Source organism: Capra hircus, chromosome 19 (assembly GCF_001704415.2).
Source record: "Capra hircus breed San Clemente chromosome 19, ASM170441v1, whole genome shotgun sequence".
Lineage (NCBI taxonomy): Eukaryota > Metazoa > Chordata > Mammalia > Artiodactyla > Bovidae > Capra > Capra hircus.
Window position 1 is genome coordinate 39,889,526 of NC_030826.1, and position 22,549 is coordinate 39,912,074.

Here is a 22,549-nt window from a genome sequence, read left to right on the forward strand (position 1 = left end):
GCTTTCCCCCTATCTTGCATAGCTGCTTCCATTCTGGCACCTACTTCTCAGAGGACCCAAACACAAATATGCATTTTTGTGCTGACTTCATTTGCTCAGCATTCTGTCTGTGAGAGCCATTCGTGTTGTTACGTGTAGCAGTAATTTGTTCTCTTCTATTGCATAAGTACAGCGCAGTATATGTATCCATCCTAATGGTACTGGGTATTTGAATAGTTTTCAGCTTAGTGCCCTTATTTTGATGTTTTTATACATGCAAGTATTTTGGTGAATACGGGCACTCATTTCTCTTGGGTATATGCCAAGGAAGTGGAGTTGCTGAGTCATAGGCATATGTTTAGCTTTAGTAGATACTGTTAAAGTTTTCCAAATTAGTGGACCAAGCTACACTCCAAGCACTTATAAGAGTTCCTGTTGCATATAATATTTTTACACATGTAAATGTAAGAATAAATAGTTCAAAAGATAGATACAAACCAGATGTATGCCATCTCATCCTAGTGTCATGTTTAAGTTACCATTTTTAAAACTGCCCAATAGAAAAAAATGTTCACACACCCTAAAACGTGCATAGTGGTTATATTAAAGGGAGAAGGGAGATCACTGGGTACCTTTACCTATGACTTTGAGCAATATCTGAAATGCTTTACAGCAAGTACATATTTCTTTCAATTATTGTCTTGAAAAATATTAACTAGAACTAAAAGGCTTATGATGAAAACCAGCAGGCTCCTCCTATACTCCTCCACACCCCTCAGTCGCGAGTCTCCTAGCTTACCACTCCTTTAATTGCTTCCAAAGATGTGTTGAAATCCCTTATCAGCTGCCTAATTTTCTTTATTCCTTGTGGGTTTCTATCATTTCCATCACTTTATTGTCATTTAGTGAAATTTGAAGAGAGAGAGAGAGGTAATTAATATGACCAGTCTCCCACTTTTAATCAGAAGTTCATGCCCACAATCTAGCTGATTTTTGGACATTATTGTAGGGAATGGGATGTATCAAAGAATAGCAGCTTGTTTTAAAGACATCATTCTGGTGATTGAGATTAGGGATGATGAGGATGGACTGGGGAGGAGAGCACTCAGAGGCTGGTGGGGCGAATGCTTAGGAAGACACAGAGGTGGGCTTCTCACCCAGCTGCAGCAGGATGGAGACAACAACATAGAAGGCACAGAGAGTCCATGCCTCAGGATCACAGCTCACATCTAGGGGCCCCTCACCCCAGTTCTTCTTCAGGATGGGCTCCACCTGAAAGGAAACCCACCAGATGGTAAAAGCTGAGAACAAGGAAATATACCAAAAATGGCAACTATATGGCCATACATACCCCTTAGTCCTGAGTCCATAGCAGAGGTTGTAATCCACCATGGCACACTCCTGCAGAGCCTGGGGAGCCTCATACTCCCAAATGGTAATAGACACTGCTGATGTGTCAGCATGGGGCCAATTGCCCTCCTGGAACTAGTAGCCTCCCACCCCCTCTCTTGCCCACAGGCAAACAACAGAGCCTAAAGACCCCATCCTGAATTGTCCTGAAAACTACATGTCCAGGGAATTGCCACAAACCAGCTGCATAGACGTGAGCTGGCAGTGGACTATGAAGTAGGAAGGGACTGGTCACTGAGGTTTCTGGGGCCCTTGAGAGCATGGGCAGTCACTTCCACTAGGACCTGGACGCTCAGCCCAGGCTGCCTTACCGTGTCCTTCATGTGGAGCAGGGTCCCCTTATCTAGGGCCTCAGCAACAAACTGCCGGTACTCAGACAGCTCTGGGGACAAGAGAGAGGGTGGTCAGCAGAGAGGCAGGGCACATAGTGGGACAGGGCTTCGCTGTCTGATCAGACCTGGGACAAAGCATCACAGGAAGTTCCAGAGAACCCCAGCGTGGCTAGACAGGGGTCATTCCCATTGGGTTTCTGCTTTCCTCTTAGCCTGCAGGAGGTCAGAGACTGCACCATGGGGAAAGAGGAGGCAGTCCCTCCATTTCTGGCCTGGGGAAGATGGCTGGTTTGTGAAGTGTGAAGTCTGTGCCCCAAAAAATGTAAAAGGCAGTGATATCCCCTTCCTCCCAAGAGTTGACTCCACACAGGTCCCTCTGCTCAGCATGTCCTCCACGCCAGCTTATATCCAAGCCCCTCCTCACCCATCAGGGCATCCAGGACATCCCAGATGGTTTCTGCGCGTGCCTCTATCAAGACCCCAGCAGCGTTGAAAAGACTGCTTATGAGAGAATTCACTGGGCTGTTCATCTGTAGCTCCCCGGAGCACTGGATCTCAGACACCTAGGACCAGGAGATGGGAGAGAGGAGCCCAGTCCCATTAGAGTGGATTGTCTCCCGACTCGTCCCTCCCTCTCTCTGCCCTCTTCTTCCTTGGGCCTCTTACTCTTTGCTCTAGATCCTGTAGCTCTTCATCACTGCTGAGGCACTTAGTGAAGCAGTTTAGCACCCCTTTTTGCTCCTCTGGAGTCAGATCCTGGAGGACTCGCACCATGTCCTGAACCCTCTCTTTTATGCTTTGGAAATTCTCCAAACTCAAGGACTTCCCTGTGGAGGCACAAATTAAGAATCCAATCCCTGCAGCCTAGCAAGCTCCATTACCAAGGCCCCCCAGACCCCATTCTTGATCTATCGTTCTTCTGGAGACCACCTCTCTGTAACTTCCCTTCTTCTAGTCTTTTTCTGTTAACATGAAGCAGATAGACACCCACCATCACTGCCTTCTGCTGACCCCACTTCCACCTCCCAGTTCACCTTCAGTCTAGTACCAACCCCCAATTCTTCTCCACCACCAGGAAGTCAAAGCTTATGTAGTTCTTGCCATTCAAAGTGCAAGCTTTGGACCACAGGAGTAATGAGGATTTAGAGGAAGTTAGAACAGTGGTTCTCACTGTGCATGAGAATCCCCTGCGGAGTAATTAAAACTCCCAGTGCCCAGACCAGGCCCCACCCCCAGATCAGCTAAATCAGAATTTCCAGAGGTGGAACTCAGTTATCACTACTTTCAACATTTCCCTCAGGTGATATCTGTGTACCAGTGAGAATCACTGTGTTCAGAGGAGACAGATACAACCTCTATAGTGGAAACCTACTTTTGGTACTGCCCTACCCTTCTCCAGGGCATGGCAACCCACTCCAATATTCTTGCCTGGAGAATCCCAGGGACAGAGGCAACTGGCGGGCTATGGTCCATGGGGTTGCACAGAGATGGACATGACTGAAGCGACTTGAGCACGCACTGCCCTTCTCCTCCCAACATTCGCCACTACTACTGCCACACACACGTGCGCGCACACACACACACTCAGCGGCCCTATTTGAGCTGCATTCCTTGGGGCCAGAGGGCTCAAAGGTGAGGAGTGCAGCTACCCTGAACATAGCTGGCCTCCCCATCCTTACCCAACCAAGATGAACCGCCATCTTTCTCTGCAAAGAGAGGAAGAATAATCTCAGCGAGTCCTCAGGTCACCTCCACCCCAGCCCACCCCATGGACATTCTTGTCCCAGTGGTGGGGGTTCTCAATTCTAGATTCTGAGCCCTCGCTGCCTATGCTGGGGAGCCTGCATCCTCATCATGGTGTATAAATGACAAAGTACTATATTTATAGACCCCTTCCTACGCTCGGAGATAGGCAGCCATAGGCATATACTTCAGATGACTGAAGGGGAAAGGGAAGTCCAGAGAGAAGCACCATGCCCTTAGCCACTCAGAAAATTTGGGGGACAGCAGGAACTGGAATCTATTCCCTGACTCCTCTGTGATGGCACTTAAGAATGGCAGAGAATCTCACTTGAGCTAGCAAGACCTGCCAGAACTGAACCTGAAGCTTCTACAACTTTCAATAATTTCTCTGGAGTGTTCTACTCCACCTAGACTTCTATGCCACCTAGACCCCTCCACTCCTTCACAAGGGCTCTTAGGCAGTACAGCCCGTATGGGATTCAGGGAAAGACTGAAAGGCCAGAGGAAGCCACACACAGAATCATACGGGTCTCCTGGTCTAGTCCCAGCTCATTTTAAGGTTAGTACCACCATGACTCTGTGGGCTGTAGGCCTAGTGAGCAGCAGAGCCAGGACAAGCCCCTGAGACTGTCTGACTCCTAGTCCAGTGCTCATGCTGTTGTGTAGAACTGGCCAGGCAATTCAACTATGCTTTGTAAGCCAATAGGCCTTCAGTAAGGACTGTGAACCCAGGATCCAGCCCACTGACCTATGCAGAGCAAGTCAGAGTTGGCGGAGCCTGGAAACCCTAGGCCAGCATGCAATCCAACCTACTTCTCCAACAGGCAGATTTTCCTCCTGCCCTCTCACCTTGGCTCAAACTTGAGTGCATCCTGTTACATTCTCAGTACTGATGACTCTATAATTCCAGGTCATTTGCTATCCTCTTTTTAAAAAAAGTATCCTTGCCCATTCTAGAATGATGAACAGGAGGCCCACTTACTCACCTTCTGGAAAGGAGCTGGTTTTGCCCAAGAAACAAATATCTAAACCAGTTTTTAAAAAGAGAGAAAGAGAGATCAGTTGTTAGAAAGCCCAGTTCTCTCTCTTCAAGTTCCTCTTTCTAATATCTCCCCAGTCTTCCCACCCTGCCCAACAGGAACAATAAATTGTGGGAGAGAGACAGGAGCTAACAGCTCTAGGGAAGAATTGGGTCCCCAGGTTGCTCAGCAGTAGAGAATCCACCTGCCAACGCAGGAGACATGGGTTCGATCCCTGTGTTGGGAAGATCCCCTGGAGAAGGAAATGGCAACCCACTCCAGTATTCCTGCCTGGGAAATCCCATGGACAGAGGAACCTGGCAGGCTACAATCCATGGGGTTGTAAAAGAGCTGGACATGACAGTGATTAAGCAACAACACCTTCCATCCTTCTTCCCAGTCCCTGAAACTTCCTCCCACCTTCCAGGCTACCAGGACCCCTACAGACTGACACAGACCCCAGTTGAACTGACCCCCACCTTCTTCATGTGTTCAGCTCCCCCACCCCACCAGGCCTAGCTTACCCATCCTCTCCGCGCTGGGGAAGACAAGCTGCTTTACCCGATAGGCCAGGACCTTCTCAGGGGGGATAGTCACTTCCTTTTGGTGCTAGGAAAAAGGAGCGATATAGACTGACTCCTCAGTTCCTGACATAATTACCTTGCCTGATCTCCCAAACAATCCTGGGAGGTAGACATTACTACCCTCCATTTACAGATGAGAGAACCAAGGCTCTGAGAGGATCAGCAGATGAGCCCATTTCACAATAGCAAAGTTGATATTTGACTCCACATCTGACTTTATTTCCATTTCACTCAACAAATATTTATGGGGAATTCCCTGGCTGTCCAGTGGTTAGGACCCAACAATTTCACTGCCAGGGGCCTGGGATCGATCCTTGCTTGGGGAGCTAAATTTCCACAAGCCATATGGTGTGACTAAAAACAAAAATTTATGGAGGACAAAACATGCCTGTTTTGTTCCAGGCATCCTGGCTCCTGTCGTCCTGCCTCCTAAAAAGGGAGGAAGACAATGAACAAGCAAGAAATACCCATGAAATTATGAGCCATGGGAAGCCCTACGAAGCAAATGAAAACAGAACATTGCCAGAGAGTCAAAGGGGAGAGACTGTGTGATGCTATATACTCTCTTGGGGCAAGAAGAGAAGTTGTAAGGAGGCCAAGGAGCAGGCAAGACTGCTCAGAAAAGTCTAGAGGAAGAGATGAGGAGCCTGGTGTCTGGGCTGGCAGCCCCTGACCTGCAGTGAGTGAGCCAAGTTGGCTCGCCCACAGTCCCTGTCTCCAGAGATCCTAACCTTGTGTTCACATTGGAAACCAAACATTTTCAACAGGCTCTGAAAATCAAATTGCGTTTCATATTTCAGGGTGTCCTTCTCTTTTGTCTTCAGAGTTTCTGTCACTAGATACAGGTCTTCTCTCTTCGCCTGGATTGATTGGAATGAAGGAGGCAGTTCCTTCTTCAGCTTCCTGGAGGGAGTAAAGGGGGAATGAGAGGGGCCCCACCTCCTAGGCACATTTCTCCCTCCCCACCACAGTTACTCTCTGTTTGAGAGTAAGTGCTCCCAGGGCTGGAAAACCAAGGAACGTGGAACCTCTGTCAAAGTTCACTTTACCCACCATGGAGGGGGAAGGGGGTGCAAAGTGGGAAGGAAACCCACTAGCATTTCTGGAAGATTAGAGTATGCCAGCACAGGGAAATACTTCACACGTCATTTCATTTAATCCTCTCCACACCCCTATGAGATAGGCAGGCTTGCATCCGTTTTTCATAGGAAACTGAGGCTTAGAGACAGGTCATGAATGGCCCAAGGTCACACAGCAAATAACCACAGAGCTGGGATTCAAGCCTAGGTCTACATGAGTCCAAACCCTGTGCCCTTCTCACGGCACTGAGATGGGCATGTGCCCAGCCCACAGCAGCCCCTTCTCTGAGAAGCGGTCCCAGCTCCCTGCACGGGTCTCTGGGACCTGGTTGCACGTTGTCCACCTTTGGGGTCCATGTGCCATTTCTGATTTCATAAGGGAATTCGTGGGCTTCCCTAGTAGCTCAGAGAGTAAAGCATCCACCTGCAATGCACAAGACCTGGGTTCAATCCCTGGGTTGGGAAGATCCTCTGGAGAAGGAAATGGCAACCCACTCCAGTATTCTTGCCTGAGAATCCCATGGATAGAGGAGCCTGGTGGGCTACAATCCATGGAGTTACAAAGAGTCAGACATGATTGAGTGACCAACACACAAGGAAATTCATTTCGTGACTTAAAACAGCCTGTTGGAACTTCTGGTATTTGCAGCCAAAATACCTACCTACATCCTTGCCTCTGGTTACCTTCCTTTACCTACCTCCCCCACACAACTCTATTTACACACTCAACATAGCCTCACCTTAGAAACAATGCATTCTAGAAAAAAATGAGTTCCCTCAGCAAAGGCCCCTCCCCAGCAAGACTGTGGTGGTAGGAGTAGGTCAAAGGACCAGTACAACTTCACTGTAAGCCTTTCAGTTCTCAATTAAAAAGGGGAAACAAAAGGCATCCACCCTGCTGGGGGAGGGCTAGCCCAGGAAAACAGAAGGGCCCCTTTCCCTGAACCATCCACAGTTTCCAACAATTTCAGCTAGGGGAGAAGACACCAATACCAGCCACAACATAACTGCTGAGGGGGAAGGCTGGTGGAGTCCCTTGGAAGGACCATGCCCTCAGCTATTAGAATGTCTGTAGCACTTGATAGGTGCCACCCTGGTGGGGTGGGGTGCTGGTACTTCCTGTGCAGGAAATGTTCAACCGGGGTGCTTTGATTTCACTGCGCTTCACCTCAGCTCTCTTCTCCAGTACTTACCATGTGCTGTGGATAAACAGAGAGGTTAGTAAAGACGGTCCCTGGTCACAAGTTGTTCTTAGTGCAGTGAGGGACAGGTACTTGGAAACCACTGACTTGCCACAAGGCAAAGTGAAACAAGCACAAAATGAAGATTTGGGCAACACGGTTTAAGAAAACCGAGGAAAGTGGTCTTGAAACCAGCCAGTTTGCTCCCAGTCAGAGTCATCAGTTACCCTGGAGAACAGCAGGAAAGTAAGTGAATTGGGGACCTCAGAAGAAGGGCTCCTGGAGGCTGGTTCTGGACGAATGAGAAGGCTTCGACTGGAGAAGAGGAGGGCATGCTTGAATAAGGACTGGGTTGTGTGGGCGAGGTGTACTGGGAGTAGGGACTGGGAGGCAGCACCAGCCAGGGCTCCCCACCTCCGATGGCCTAGGTGCCCCAAAATATGGGCTTCTCCCTCTCTCCTTCCCCCTTACTGCCCACCTCCAGCCTCACTTGTTCTTAAGGGAATCCAGGAATTCCTGGGGTATCTCGCTCTTTTCTAACTTGATATTCTTCTCCTGGAAAATGTGGAATGCTATTTTAAATGTCATTTGGGGGTGAAATCTCACTGTCAAACTTCCCTTTGAGTCTACGACGTCCAGAATTTCGAAGTTATCACCTTGACCTGGAAAGAGAAAGGTAAGGTCACAATGTCGTTATTATCACTGAGGCTGACCCAAAAGATCTCTCTAGAAGATCCTTGCTGATGCGTGCCATCCTGGGCTCCCCTCATGATCCCCTTCTCTTCTGAGCAAGTCTTCCAGCCGTGGTTCTCCAGCCAATGCTATTCTCCCTGGAAGTTATCAAGGTTGGAGCCCACTCTGCCACATTCTTACCAAATGACCTTGGGTAAGTCACTTTTACCTCTGAATCTGTTTCCTCATCTATAGAAGGAGAATATTCATAGTACCTACTTTCAGTGCTTGAGGAGATTAAATCACGCAGCTAAGCACTTAGCACACTGCTAAAAGCTCAATAAATGTGAACTAGTCCTATTAAACCATTTGAGAGGCTGAAATGAAAGAAAGAAAAGCAAAGCGAAAGAATTAGGAGCCCCGACCACCTGGCTTCCCAGGTGGTGCTAGTAGTGGTAAAGAACCCGCCTGCCAATAGAGGAGACAATAAGAGACTCGGGTTCGATCCCTGGGTTAGGAAGATCCCCTGGAGTAGGAAATGGCAACTGGCTCCAGTATTCTTCCCTGGAGAATAATGGACAGAGGAGCCAGGAGGGCTATAGACCATGGGGTCACAAAGAGTTGGACACGACTGAGGGAATGAACACAACCTTTGGGAAATAAAAATTAAGCGGAGTTCAATCTCTGTGTTTTTGTGACCTGAGCATGTGTAAAGTAAGGCAACTCTGGAAAGTTGCCCACCGGCATGGACTCTGCCCAGCCTTGCATAAGGCCTTGCATAAGGGCCTGGAGTCTGAGTCCATTGCTGACCCAGAGTTAGTGGCAAGTGTGTGGAGATGCTGCCAAGCTGAGGGCCTTTCTCTTAGACCTCCCAATTCTGAGCCTACAGAGGTGGGAGAGCATCCACTGCTGCATTTTAGGGGTGGGCCTGGATTTCTAGAGAAAAAAAATGCATTTTGAAACTGGTGGAAACATGCCAGACCTAGAAACGACACCTGAAATCAGTCCTGTGTGTGTGATGCTAATGTCTCAGGGCCCATTTGTTTCTTGAGTAACGTAAAATTTGGTGTACTTTATCAGAGAGAAAGAAAAATCAAACCTCATGCACACAAAGGCTACAGTATGGGAGAATCCCCTGGTCCAATAGTTAGGACTCCATACTTCCACTGCAGAGAGCATGGGTTTGATCCCTGGCTGGGGAACTAGACCCCACAAGCCATGCAACAGAGCCTACACAGTACGGAGAGGGGCAGTGCAGAAGAATAACGTGACAATGGGGAAACCTGACAGGTACTACCTCAGCCAGGTGACCAAGGACAATATCAATAGTGATAAGTCTTGTTGACAATACGTACCCTTGATATGAGGGTTTCCCAGGTGGCTCAGTGGCAAAGAATCCTCTGGCAATGCAGCAGAAGCAGGTTTGATCCCAGAATCGGGAAGGTCCCCTAGAGAAGGAAACGGCAATCCACTCCCATATTCTTACCTGGAAATCCCATGGATGGAGGAGCCTAGTGGGCTAAGCAACAATAGCAGCAAACTCTTGACATGATGTGGTGAGAATACCACTTTCCCTTTGTAATCTTTACCCGCCCCCCCCCCAACTCATTTCCTAGGTCTAAGAGACAAAAAAACCAGACAAATCTCAGTGGAGAGGCATCCTACAGCACGCCTGACTAGTGCTCCTCAAAACTGGCAAGGCCATTTAAAACAAGGGAAGTCTGAGACCCTGGCACAGCCAAGAGGAGCCTAAGGCAACGTGACAACTAAATGTAACATGAGGTCCTGGACGGGATCCTGGAACAGAAAAAGGACACTAGGTGAAAACTAAAGATGTCCGAATAAAACTAAAGAAATCTGAATGCAACTTTGTTGCTGTTCAGTCACTCAGTCCTGTCTGACTCTGCGGCCCCATGGAACACAGCACGTCAGGCTTCCCTGTCCTTCACTATCTCCCGGAGCTTGCTCAAACTCATGTCCATTGAGTCGGTGATGCCTTTCAACCATCTCATCCTGTGTGACCCTCTTCTTCTCCTGCCCTCAGTCTTTCCCAGCATCAGGACCTTTTCCCATGAGGTGGCTCTTCACATCAGGTAATGGACTTTAATTTTTAAAAAACCTATGTACACCATCCACACCAAATAGTTAAAAATAATAATGTTTCAAAAAGAAGGTCAGATTGCTAAAAATCAATTTAAATGATCAGCTCACCTCATTCTTAAGAATTTTTTTAAAGTTTGGTTTCACCTCTGTCTTTGAATTTTTTATCCAGATAGAGTTTCCCTTAAAGGAAGTTAACCTCGTCAATTTTCCATAATTAAACTTGCCTCTGCCCCTGGAGAATAATATGATCATTGCAAAACATCCTAGTCCTGCTTTAAAGTTGTTTTTTTTTTTTTTTTCAATGAACTTGTCATTTAGCAAACTGATTTTTTTTTTTTGGCAGGGGGGGTGGCCACACTGAGAGGCATGCTGGACCTTAGTTCCCCTACAAGGGCTCGAACCTGTGTCCCCTGCAGTGGAAGTTCAGAGTCCTATCTACCGGACCACTAGGGAAGTCCCTGATTTTGATTTTGATTTTTTTGAGAACTAGCTTTTAGTAAATTGATTCTTGGCAATTCAATTTTCAGAAAGTCGACTCAGAGTCTTTGAAAAATGCTAATCTGAAATGTTCCTAAAGCTGCTTGCTTGCTGAATTAAACTCCATTAGTGGAAAAGCCCACCACCTCTGAGCAATCTGGGTACTGTTCTTGATCACTTAATAGTCATACGTGGCAGGTGCTCTAGAACTATACAGTGGTGGTGTTAAAATTCTTTTCCATCTCTTGGGGAGAACCAAAAGGATTTTGGTAGAGATATCTGAGCTGTAAAACTCCTCACCATGAGGCGTCAGACGCCGTAATAGTCTCCAAGAGAAGGTTCATTAACACCTCTCCTGGGGCTTCTGAAACCCAAGAAACCCCAGGAATTGGGAGCCACTGAGCTTGGAAGCAGGAGAATGGGACAGACTTCTCTCCTAAGGCCTCTGAACCCTTATGGAGTTCTGCTGACCAGCAACTTCCCATTCAACCATCATCCCCAGGGAACAGGAAGGGCTAATAATAATAACTGCCACCAGTAGAAAGTCTGGGGCGAACTTTTATTGAATGCTCCTTCTTGCAGGCACAGTGGTAAATGATTTACATAATTTACCTCATTTGATTCTTGCAACAGTCTTTTCAAGTTGACAGATGAGGAAACAAGCATAGATAAAGCAACTTGTCCAGAGGTTACCCAGCTGGTAAGTGTGGCAGAGCCAGGTTTTGAAGTCAGATGCCCCCCAGTTCTAAAGCCTGAGTCCTTTCTTAACCACTAAGCAAATTGTTTCCATTTATTTATACATTTAAATGACTAACTTTACAAACACATGAGAAGACCTTAGCTAATTTAAAAGTGAATTATTTACAAAGGGAAAAAATAGGAAAAAAAGACTATTTAGGAATAGTTTCCAAGAAAAACAAACTGTCACTTCCCCTATTCCCTTCTCCCCATGCAGCTCTCTTGAACATTCCAAGTTGAGGTGTATGGATGTGTACATACAAATTCCACGGTTTCTTTGTTGACTGGCTGACCTGGTTGATAGCAATGGGGCATTGAGAGAGGGTTAGAGCAGGAGTGGGCAAAGCCTCTCACCACCTCATACTGACCTTGGAACTCAGGAACCACCATATCAAACGGTACTTCACTCTCCAGGATGTCCTTCAGGGTGAGGTTTGTCTTGACATACTGGTATCCAAAGAAACGTCTCCTCTTCTTCACCAGATAGAAGCAGCGGAATTTGTCAGCATCCCCGAGGCTTCTGACAGCAATCATCTCTCCACTGGTGTCCATCTCTTTAACCACAGCTCTTGTGATCGACTCAAATACCGTGGGCATTGTGCCTGGACCAACTGGGGAAAGGAAGCCCATTGCAGTTTGGGGGCAGGGGGATATTGGTTCAGGTTTTTCGATCTTCTACTTTTGGCTGATCCAAAAGTTCTAGGCCAATCAGAACTTGGAATGATTTGGCTTCCCTGTTTCTAGAAGGTGTGGCATTTACTACACACTAAGATGGAATGACCATCAGGAAAGCTAGAATGGTGATTGCCCCAAAAGGAAAGTGAGACCTGTTTTCTGAGTCTCCCATAGCAGAATTGTCCCCTTGCTCAGAGGGACCTGATGGGTAGGATGGCAGGCCCACCACCCTCAAACCTTACCAGTGCTGATGAACAGAGGAACCAGAAAGAGACAAAGGGTCTGGCTGCAGACCTCACGTTACCAACCCCAACAGACGACTTCTTCCCTTGGCTCTGACTCCTGGGCCTCCCTCCCTTCCTGTTCTGCAAGGCATTTGGATGGGTGCCCCTATCCACCATTTCCCAGTGAGATGGTGATAAACTGGTCTCAGAAGGAAGCAGAAAGGGTAGTACCCTACCTTTATACTTAAACAGTGGCGTGCAGCTGGATATCCTGGACAGCCTCCCACCCCCAAGTCCTGTCTCCTCTGTTTCCGGTCACCTTCTGAAGGATCCCCTCATACTTGGTAAAAGCATACTTGGTACAAGCAAATGAATCCCAAAACCTCACCTGGGACATCACCCTCTGCCTGGCCTACTTTTGGCCCCTGTGCCGCCCCACTCGCCGGCCCTATGGGACCTTCCACAGGCCCACCACCAGTCCAGCCTGACACGGCTGCCCCTCCTCCATTTCTCGTCAGCAGCAGCTCTTTGATCCCACCACGTTGGAGCCCTCAGGCTCTCTTCCCTCCAAATCCTTCCTACTCTCTCCTCTTCCATCAATCACTCTGCTCTCCTTCCTTTTCAGATCTTTTCCCCTTTCTTCAGGCTCCTCTGCCAACCCTCCTGAGGCCAGACCACACCCCACAGGCTTCCTGGCCACCTTCCCCTAATTCCCTTCTGGCTGACGCAGGCACCTGCTCATCCCTCATCCATGTTCCCTTCTCTGCCCCTGCCCCCGTCATGGTGATCAACTCTCAGCTCATTCTCCACCTAGGAATCCTTCTGGGACTATGGAAAGGGTGTGCCCAGGGCCTACAGATCCATCTCAGGGGCCACACACCTCTTTTTTGTCCTCAGCTACTCACCAAAAATGGAGGCTGTAAGAATCCCGTGTGTAAGGTCTCTGCACAGTTCCTGGCCACTGTGTCTTGGGACTATATAATATGGGAACTGAAAGGAAATAAAAAAGAACTGGAGAGCTAGGTGCCCCACCTCTCAGAGTTTTAGATAAGCCACATTATGGCCCGGCGGGACAACAGGTCAAAGGTAAGAAACCGACTCTTCCTTCCTCAAGGACCCAGGGAGCAGGCAGGTGGGAAATAGACAGAGAGACACAGATGATACTGCACAGAACAGGCTGTAAAGGCCCCTCCCTGGCAGGTGAGCCTCAGTAAGTCCTCTTCCCTCCCACTCATGCTTGTGGAGGGAGGAGGAAGCAGGAAGCCTCCTCTGAGGACACAGGGGCCAGGGGGAGAAGCCGCCCTCCAAGGCAGGAGGAGAAGTGACAGGAATTCAGGGGGAGGAATTCAGAGGAAAGGACTGGGCACCCCTTGGGACTCTGGCTTCTTTATGAAGCCATGGCTGAACTGACACCCTCCTTGGCTATGGCACAAGCTCTCCCTCTGCCAGCCCGGCCTGGCTCAGCCAACCAAGCCCAGAGGCGTAAGTTCTGTCTGAGGACCAGCCAGGTGAAGTCCCCAAAGCGGACTGCTGCACTCTGGCCAGCTTGCTGTCTCGGCTAGCTCGCCACCAGCTACTTCACCCTGTTCTGCTGGCCCCAGGAGCCCTCCCACCATCCAGGCAGAGTGTCGGACCCATGCGCAACACTGCCCTCCCCCCGCCCCTCCTCCAGAGCCCTCCAGGAAGCAGAGGCCAGACTCCGGAGAAATAGGAACACATTGTCCTTTATTTGCATTTCTCAGAATACTGTACAAAGGGAGTAAAAATCCTATTCACACTTTGCTTAGAAAGATTTTGAGGTGAAAGTTCCTTATGATACATGGGGTGGGGCTTGGGGGGACCAAGAGGCAGAAAACAGGGCCAGTGACCCCCACAACCCCCACTGCTCCCTCAAGGCCCTGGTACCCACACCTCAGAAGTAACACAGACCCCAGTCAGAGGGGGCGTGGGGAGAAGGCAGCTCCCCTCTGGTCCCGCCCCGCCTCACCTCCTCAGCCTGAGTGGACAGCCCCCACAGGTCACTCCCTGCTCCCTCCACTGTCCTGCTCAGGAGGGGACCATGCAGGACTCCCTAGCCCACCAAACCCATTTGGCGGTGACCTGATGAGCCCACAGGTGCATGCCACACGAGAGGCCCCGGCCCAGACCCCGTCTGCGTGAGAAGGTCGCAGGTGAAGGGCTGCGGAGGGGCTGCAGCACCGCTTCTGTGCAGCATCCCCACGCCACCCCCCATCACCACCAGACGGTGTCACACTGGACCTGGGCTTACGATGACTCACGGGCCTCTCCCACCCATTCCACCCTGCCATGCCACCCCGGAGCTGCCGATCCACAGCAGCCTCCCTACCAATGTATCACCCCACCACGTGGCGGGTAAACGACCCCTCCGAGCCTGCCCCTCCTCTCAGACCACTTCTCAAAGAACGAGGTTGGGTCTGTCCCCACCGCCCACCCCCCTCACACCAATCCCAGCTGCTATGTGGCCCCATTCTTCTAAGACTCAATTCAGTATCCCACCCCTGCCCCCAACTCCCTCCCCCAGAGCCAGGATGGCTGCAGCCCTGGCCCCTCACTCCTGGGACCAGGCCACCCACATCCAGCCCACCATCCTGCTTCTTACCCTCCCCACTCCTACCTAGTACCCTAGGTGGGTCGTGCGGGAGCCATCTGACTTGGATTAGACAATTCTCTACCCAGAGCGATGAGGTGCTGCCACACGGTGCTTTCATAGATATAAGCACACACACTAAGTGTCATTCTAAAGACTTAAGAATTAAAGTGAAACAGACTAGAAGCTGTACCGTCCCCTCTGCCCCGCTCACAGGGGTTAAAGTGCTTTAGCAGTCTGAGGATGAGCAAGTGAGCAGGGGGCTTCTCTTGCCCCAACCTCACAGGTCTGTGTTCAGCCCAGAAGCCCAGCCCATTTCATGAAGAGCACCCCCCAGAGTCTCTATCCAAAAGGCAAAAGGAAAAGATTAAAAAAAAAAATCAGAAGGGGTCAGAGCCCCAGGGGGGCCCACCCCAACCCACTACAAGCTACTTCAGTCTGCTACTGGGGGAAGTGAGGGGAAAACTAGGGCCCAGAGGCTCAACCCCTGTCTCTGGCGGTTACCAGAGGCTCCTTCTGTCTTCAGCATCACAGCCCAGGCTTCGACCCCTCCCTTGCCATCCCGGGCAGGGGAAAGGGCTGCTCCCTCAGTACTTATTGATTCCAAAAATCCGGACTCCATGGAGCTGGGGCAGCTTGGGGATGAGCACACTCATCAAAGACACAGTGTTGAGGATGAAATGGATCTGGTCATACTTGGTATAGAAGCTGGTGAGGAAGTACCTGTAGGGGGTGGTTGGGAGGAGGTATAAATTTGAAAGGTCCCTTTCTTTCCCCTCCCTGGTTGGGGGAGACAGATTTCTGACAGTGAGGAGTTATGGGAAAGACTCCCCAGAGCCAAGGTAGGGTGGTAAGATCCCCCCAGTTACAGAAGCCCCTGCTGACCCAGGCCCTGTGTTCTGCCCCAGACCCGTGGACCAAACTCAGTGGCAGGAAGGAAGCGCCAACGGAGGACAGACAGGACCAGGGAGTCACAACCTGCGCCCAGCATGAGACCCAGGGGCACCCCAGCCTTTCTTCCTCTGGTCATTCCTATGCCAAGGGCCACAGTTGGCGAGGGGTTTAAGCCTCGCAGGGCCCCAGGGTTCCCCAGGCCGTGGCCTTTCCACTGGCATCCTCCTCTGCCCAAGGCACTCACAGCACGATGGGTGTGATGGTCAGGAATTTCCGAGACGCGGTGAACTGGACCCCATAGTCCATCTGCTCCCAGTGGGTGAGCAGCCTCGCCTTGCCCTGGTCCGGGGTCTCAAAAGGTGTCCCCTTCACTGTGTGCAGGAAGATGTACATGCCCTGGAGGGAGGGGCCTTCATTAGAGGACACAGAAGGCCAAAGGCCCACCAGCTCAGCTCCTCTGCCCCAGTCACAGACATGGGCTCCCAGTGATTCGGAGCCCCATCTACTGGGCAGGGGGATGCGGGCCGGAGGTCAGGCTGGAGCAACTGGGAGACTAGCCAGAAAATAAGGAGACCCACTGGGTGAGAGGGCAGGCCTGGCATGAGGAGAATTTCCGGGGAGGAGTCAAACAGAGAACCAGCAAGGAGACGCCATCTCTCCAGCCCGGGGCTAGGCTTCCTGCGCCAGCTGGGAGGAGGCCAGCTGATGGAAAGGAACCAGGTCTTGCTTGCCCACCAAGAGTACCAGGGAGCAAGCAGGTAGTGAAAGAGCGTGGAGGGGCAAGAGAGAAGGACACTCAGATTCTGATTGGGGAAAGGAGTTTTTGCCCCAGGCCAGGCATCCAAGTGCTGCAGACTCTTTGGGGTCCTTAGCTCAGCTCTTGATGACCCCCTCTTCCAATCCATAAGCCACCCCGTCCAAGAGGTATGGCCATACCTGCAGATTTTATTCCAGTAGCAGGGAGTGGGGCAGAAAGAAGAGAACTCTGGTGACTGAAGTCAGCATGTCACCCTGACATCTGGCCCACGTCTGGGGGGGAGGGTCCCCTATCCCCACCCCAACCCCACCAAAGGCAGGCAGCAGGCAGGCCCTCACCATGTTGTGGATGAGGTTGGTGAGGGTCCAGACGACGGGGACGCTCACGAAGGGGATGCTGAGCAGCACGACGTGGAGAAGCCCAATGGCCAGCACGTACGAGAGCCAGATGCCGCGGCTGTTCATCACCCGCGTGTTGGGGTTCACCTCGCTGTGTGCTGTTCCCACGTTCATCCTGCTGCCCCTCTCCTGCCACTGTCCTACAAACAAGCAGCACAGGCAAGACAGGTCACCCCACTTTCCCTGCTCCCTCACACTTTCCAATTCCTGCAGGGAGGCAGACTTTATCCATTTCCCAGTGCGGGGCTGGGAAAAACACCAGGCTGCTCTGTACATCATCCAATCAGTACAGTGCCCTTCCAGGCACTCGAACTGCTTGGGTGGACAGGCCATCAACAGGCATCCAGCCCCAGGGCAAAGAAACCACTGCCTGTCTTGCAATCTCACCCTCTGGGGAGCCTTCTGCCCAAGAAGCCCAGGGCAGGGAAGACGGGGCCCATGCCCTAACAATCACTCAGCAATAAGCCCTGCTGTATCTGTCTCACTGAGGGTCTGAAATGACACATCTCCCCCTGAACCCCCCCTCTCCCCGTGAGAAGGAACAGGCAGCAGTGGATGAAGTATCCTGGGTCTCCCTGCCCCCTAACTCAGGAGGATTGGCGGGGGTAGAAAGAGAGAGAAAAGGAAGAAAAGAAAAAACAGGCAAGAGACAACCTTTACCCAGACCTGGAAGCTGCCTTCTTGGGGACACAAAACCACCCAACCAGATGTTTTATCCATTTGGCAGCCACTCAGGCTAGCCCTCCTGATGCCACCCGTTTTCCTGCCAAACCATCTCGGCCCTTTTCCCTACCAGAGGAGGGGCAAGCACAGTGAACATGACCAATGTCTACAGTGCCCATGGGCGCCTGGAGCCCACATCAACAGACTTCCCCTAGGGACACACCTACAGCCTCTCTCCTGCCCCCTTCCCTCTCTGCCTACCCATCCTCACCTGGGCCTCTTTTCCCAGTATCTGTTTCCAAGTGTAAGTTATTAGCACCAGGCCTTCCTATGCCCAGTTCCAAGGGCAGAGGCCCTGCAGCAAGGGGAACCAGGAGGGCTTCCCTGGCTGCCCATGAAACCATGCAGCCCAGCCCATTCTTGGATGCAAGTAAGGAGGGGAACGAGCAGCCCCTTGTCCAGAGCTCAGCTGTCCCCAGATCTCTGAGGGCCCTCTGACCAGCAGGAGGTGGGAACAGATGACACCTTTGTACTGGCTCACCTCCTGAACTGTGGGGAGATCCTGTCCAATAAAGACCCTAAGGTCATCACCATGGTAACAGCCCCTCTTTCCTGGGGATACAGAAAGGGGTCCCAGATGAGGGTATCCTGGAAGTGTTCATAAGGTCACCCCCCGACTCTGCTGTGATGACCCCACCCTCACCCCCCAACTTGGTTGCCTTCTATCTCAGGGTGGGATCACAGAGACTGCATAGGAGCCGGAATTCTCAAGGATCAGTTCCCTACTTCCAGGATAATGGGAACAAATTTCCTATCGGATGGCTCCAAGCTTAGAGACCTCAAAGGAAATGCAACCCACAACACACCTTCCCTACATACAAACATACATGTGAAGGCTCCAAAAGCAGTCATGCTCCTGGGGCCCATGAGCTCAACCCATTAGGTTGGATAATTGGGCCTAAGAGAAACCCAGGGAACTAGAAAACCAGGACTGGCTCAGTTGTTTACCTCCCAGGGCCTTAGGGCTTCAGTTACCCAAACACAGTTCCTGGGAAACCTACTGCACAAAAGCCTCCACCTGGTGGAAGGGGAGTGGAGGGTGGGGGAGACCGGCTAGGAAGTGACAGCCTGAAGGGCTTAACTACTGACGAAGAACAGGGAGAGAGTTACCCAAGTAGGACCAAAAACTACTTCCCTTCCCCACTTCTCCCTAACCTAGACCTACAAGGATAAAGGAGTAGCAAGACCTCTAGCCCTCCCAAGTTGTTTTGTCCAGGAAAGCCAAGAGCCTGGCTGAGTCCCAGATGATTCGACACTCCGTTCTGGCTGTAACAGGGCACCCAGCAAAGTCTGAGGCGTCTCGGGGTGGGGCTCAGACCTATGGCTTCAACTGACACCCTGGGAAGCTTCTTTCTGCAGCCTGAACATCAGGTGCCCTGAGAGCAGAAATTCCCAGGAGACACCACCCCCCCCCCAAAAAAAAGATAGAAAAGTCAATAAACTAAGGGAAAGATTGGCAGCAATAAACTAAGAAAAGCTCTCTTGAGACTTTTGTGTGACTAAGGGTACACACCACTTCCATTAGTGAAATAACCAACCTGCCCCTGGCCCAGCAGGGGAGAAATGGGAAGAAGAAGCTGGCAGACACAAAGTAAGCTCACAGCAGCTGAGGCTGAAAAGTTCTGCCGCTAAACTAGCAGGTGGCTGCCCGCGTCAGTCCCCGAGGTGGTTTCATAACCTGCCTCAAACCAAAGCCTGCAGCAACTCTGTTCTGTCAACTACTTTCTTGCTGGCAGCTCTTTGCTACTGGCTCCTACACAAATATCTCTGCCCAGTCTGTCAGACACTTAAGCCAACACCACAGTGCCAACGGCCAGGTGAGCTGCTTCCCAATCTCTCCCCCAACTAAGGGCAGCAAATCTTTCGCCTTCTGGGTGAGGAACACAAAGCATAGGAGCCTGCAACCTGGACCCCAGCGGGGAGTCCCTGACACAAAGCCACTTTCTGCCCACCCCCCCCCCCAACCGCTCACCACTTAGCTCCAGCTCTTCCTCCCGGACTCGGGAGGGCGGTGGGGATGAAAAGAAGGCGAGAAGAGGAGCGAGCCCCTACTAGCACGCGGAGAGGGCGAGGCGAGGAGGCGGAGTCCTCACTATTGTTGGGGTGTACAGAGTGGGACTTCGAGACGAAGTGGGGGTCTCCGCTCCACACCCCAGCCTGGGACCTCGCACTCGGAGCCTGGCTTCGTCCGGAGCCCCACCCCCACCCCCACACGTTCACCCAGCTGGAAGCGGCCAAACCTTTATCCCCGAAGCCCAGCCTCTCCCCGCCCCCATCCGCAGCCCAAGCGCTTCTCCTCTACGCCCCATCCCCTGCCTCCTGCCCCCACTTTCCCCTTTGGGCATCACTTCGACTGATGCACCCCGACCCCCCGGCTGATGCACCCCCGCCACCTCCACTCGCCCTGTCCCGATCCCCTCCAACCCCGGGCGCCTCCCCAACAGCCCCCACCTCCTTTCCCGTCCCTCCTGTAGCCCCAGGGTACTCCCGGTTTGGCCACTCCAAGGCCGCCCGACTGGACTCACCGTGCGGGGCCGAGGTCGAGGCCCGGGAAGGGTGCCCGGAGGCAGGGGCCGCTGCTGCTCCAGCAGCTGTAATGAGCCGCGGCGGCAGCCACCCCGCTGGCAGCTCGGGCCGAATCAGCGCCCCGCGCCAGCCCCCATTACGTCACCGCCCAGCGCCGGGCCGCCCGCAGCCTCCTGGGAGTTGTAGTATTTACCCCTGCTCCAGCCCAGGGCTCTCTGGGGCCGCCCGCAGGTTTCAACAGTACGGGGATCAAAGGTCAGCTGGTATTGCTTTGACGCATAACAATGCCTGTTTTGGCGTCAGCGTGCTTCTTGTGGAGTTTACCATTGCCCGGTTTTGCAGATGAGGAAACTTTAAGTTTTAAGTAACTTGCCATAGGTCCCCGCTGGGTCCCAGCCTGGACTGAAACCCAGAAATTCTGACCCCAAGTCGGAGTTTTTCAACTACACCTTGCTGCCTCTGGCCCTCCAGACAACTAACTACTGGCTCAGCCCCTGTCAGGCCCTCCTGGAAGCGGTTTTTTCGGCGATATTGGTTAGTATGAGAGTCTGGAGGTCAGAGAACTAGGTCCACAGCCTGTCTGCTGCTGTTACACCTGACCCAGGCCGGCCTGGGCCAGGTCTCATCTTTGGCCTTCCCACATTAGACGTGGGAAGAAGACATGTGACTTGGGAAGCCACCCTGGTGAATAACCAGGTCCCTGAGTCCCAGTCCCAGGTCAGCTGTGTGGGTTTTGGGTGGCTCTGGGGTCGCAGTTTTCCCCTCAGAACTCTGAGGCCGGGGCACAGATTTTCCTGCCAGGTACACTAGGCAGGCACTGCTTCACCAGCAGTGTAACCCTCAGCAAATAAGTTGTCTTAATCTCCAATTCCATACCTGTGAAAACATACCTCCAAGGTTGCGGGAATTCAAAAGAATGTTTGTAAAGCAACTGTTATATTGTAGGAAGCTGTTTCTGTAGGAGACTGAACCAAAGGACTCCTGAGGTCTCCTGGGTCACTCCCACTCTCCATGTCACCAAGAGGGCCTTGTTTGAATAGTTTCTACTTCCCCTGCCCCAGCATCTAAGTCCACTCGATGCCCGGTGGGGCTGGAATAGCAGGATCAGGTGATGTCACGACTGGCCAACCTGCCTGGCTGTGAACAGACACTGGAATGAAGGTGAGGGAACGGAAAGGAGAATGCTGGTCCAGGGAACCTGGGGAGCACTCCTCTGTGACCTCACCCACCCTCTCACCAGGCGGCTGCCAGGAAACAGCTGTCATAAAGCTGCAGTGGGCCCCTGAGGGTCCTATTGGACGCCCAACAGGTGGATATCTGAACCACTCAGGGCAGGAGAACAGGCAGCTTCTGAAATATTTCCAGGGCCAGTAGCTCGAGAGCACTCAGCCCAAGACGTGAATAGTCACCCCAGAGTCTTGAACAGTTGTGCCTGGGCCTTGCAGAAGTTCCTGCTGGTTGGTAGAGGCCCCATCTGAAGAAATAAGCAAAAATTGCGTGTTGTCCTTCCATAGAGGCCTCCCCAGTACTGAGGGGAAAAAAAAATCTTATTTTTCCCAAAATGCGCCTACTGGACTCCTTCCACTTTTCTCTGGGAGTCTTTCATCTTCCCCATAGTTGATCAAGCTCTCTGATCTTTGCCAATTTCCTGTCTGAAGTTCAGTGACCCAGACTGGTTCCAAACCTCAAACAAGGGTCTGACTAAATGCATAGTCTAACGGAAAGATTACTGGACATGCCATGCCCTATTAATAGCTCCTGTTATCAAGGGTGTTTTTTTTTTTCTACAATGAGAATGAACAGAGTCCTGACTCACTCTAGGTTTGTGGTGAATTGTGGATCGCTTTCTGCTTAATTTAGCCTGAGTCCCTGTCATCACCTTTCTCCTCTGGCTCTCTGCCCTTGTAATTACCATGTCTTAACCAGACATCCTTCAGCCTTGAATAGGCCTGAGCACAGTTCAGAATGAGTGACAGCACTCTTATGTGGCGCTGGTGTGTGTAACCCCTCAGACAAACAATTGCTGATATATGCCAAGAGATTAAAAAATTGTTCAGGCCTCGGAGCCATGATTACACTTCTGGTAGCATATTCTGAGGAAGTACAGCCCATATACTACATGTGAGGGTGTTCATTCCAGCATTATCTATAATAATAGAAAACTGAAAGCAACCCAGTTCAGTTCCATCCCTCAGTCGTGTCCCACTCTTTCTGATCCCATGAACCACAGCACGCCTGGCCTCCCTGTCCATCACCAACTCCCGGAGTTTACCCAAACCCATGTCCATTGAGTCGGTGATAGCATCCAACCAACCATCTCATCCTCTGTTGTCCCCTTCTCCTTCTGCCCTCAATCTTTCCCAGCATCAGGGTCTTTTCAAATGAGTCAGCTCTTCGCATGAGGTGGCCAAAGTATTGGAGTTTCAG

General features: G+C 51.3%; 2 protein-coding genes across 3 annotated transcripts; both read right to left on the reverse strand.

The window, feature by feature from the left end:
* On the reverse strand, window positions 914–13,716 carry GSDMB (gasdermin B). Its single transcript, XM_013972351.2, has 12 exons — window positions 13,122–13,716; window positions 11,686–11,928; window positions 9,355–9,447; window positions 7,818–7,989; window positions 5,799–5,970; window positions 5,008–5,092; window positions 4,451–4,489; window positions 3,401–3,427; window positions 2,388–2,548; window positions 2,146–2,284; window positions 1,701–1,771; window positions 914–1,251 (listed from the first exon to the last, which is right to left on the reverse strand). Exons 2-12 carry the CDS (start codon window positions 11,912–11,914, stop codon window positions 1,108–1,110), a joined length of 1,332 nt encoding a protein of 443 aa, XP_013827805.2. The 5' UTR covers window positions 11,915–11,928; window positions 13,122–13,716; the 3' UTR covers window positions 914–1,107.
* On the reverse strand, window positions 13,921–20,313 carry ORMDL3 (ORMDL sphingolipid biosynthesis regulator 3). 2 transcript variants are annotated; one of them, XM_018065015.1, is made up of 4 exons: window positions 20,122–20,313; window positions 16,814–17,013; window positions 15,963–16,114; window positions 13,921–15,547 (listed from the first exon to the last, which is right to left on the reverse strand). In XM_018065015.1, exons 2-4 carry the CDS (start codon window positions 16,985–16,987, stop codon window positions 15,412–15,414), a joined length of 462 nt encoding a protein of 153 aa, XP_017920504.1. In that variant the 5' UTR covers window positions 16,988–17,013; window positions 20,122–20,313; the 3' UTR covers window positions 13,921–15,411. The 2 variants fall into 2 exon arrangements, with proteins under 2 accessions (XP_017920504.1, XP_017920505.1); XM_018065016.1 differs by lacking the exon at window positions 20,122–20,313 and adding an exon at window positions 19,569–19,766.

Coding starts and splice junctions, on each gene's coding strand:
- GSDMB (XM_013972351.2), bottom strand. CDS start 11,914: ATGCCCACGGTATTTGAGTCGATCACAAGAGCTGTGGTTAAAGAGATG. Junction 7,990..9,354: donor GGGAAACCCTCATATCAAGG/GTACGTATTGTC, acceptor TTCTCTTTCCAG/GTCAAGGTGATAACTTCGAA. Junction 4,490..5,007: donor CCCCAGCGCGGAGAGGATGG/GTAAGCTAGGCC, acceptor AAACTGGTTTAG/ATATTTGTTTCTTGGGCAAA.
- ORMDL3 (XM_018065015.1), bottom strand. CDS start 16,987: ATGAACGTGGGAACAGCACACAGCGAGGTGAACCCCAACACGCGGGTG. Junction 16,115..16,813: donor CCAACCTCATCCACAACATG/GTGAGGGCCTGC, acceptor CCCTCCCTCCAG/GGCATGTACATCTTCCTGCA. Junction 15,548..15,962: donor ACCATCACACCCATCGTGCT/GTGAGTGCCTTG, acceptor CACCCCCTACAG/GTACTTCCTCACCAGCTTCT.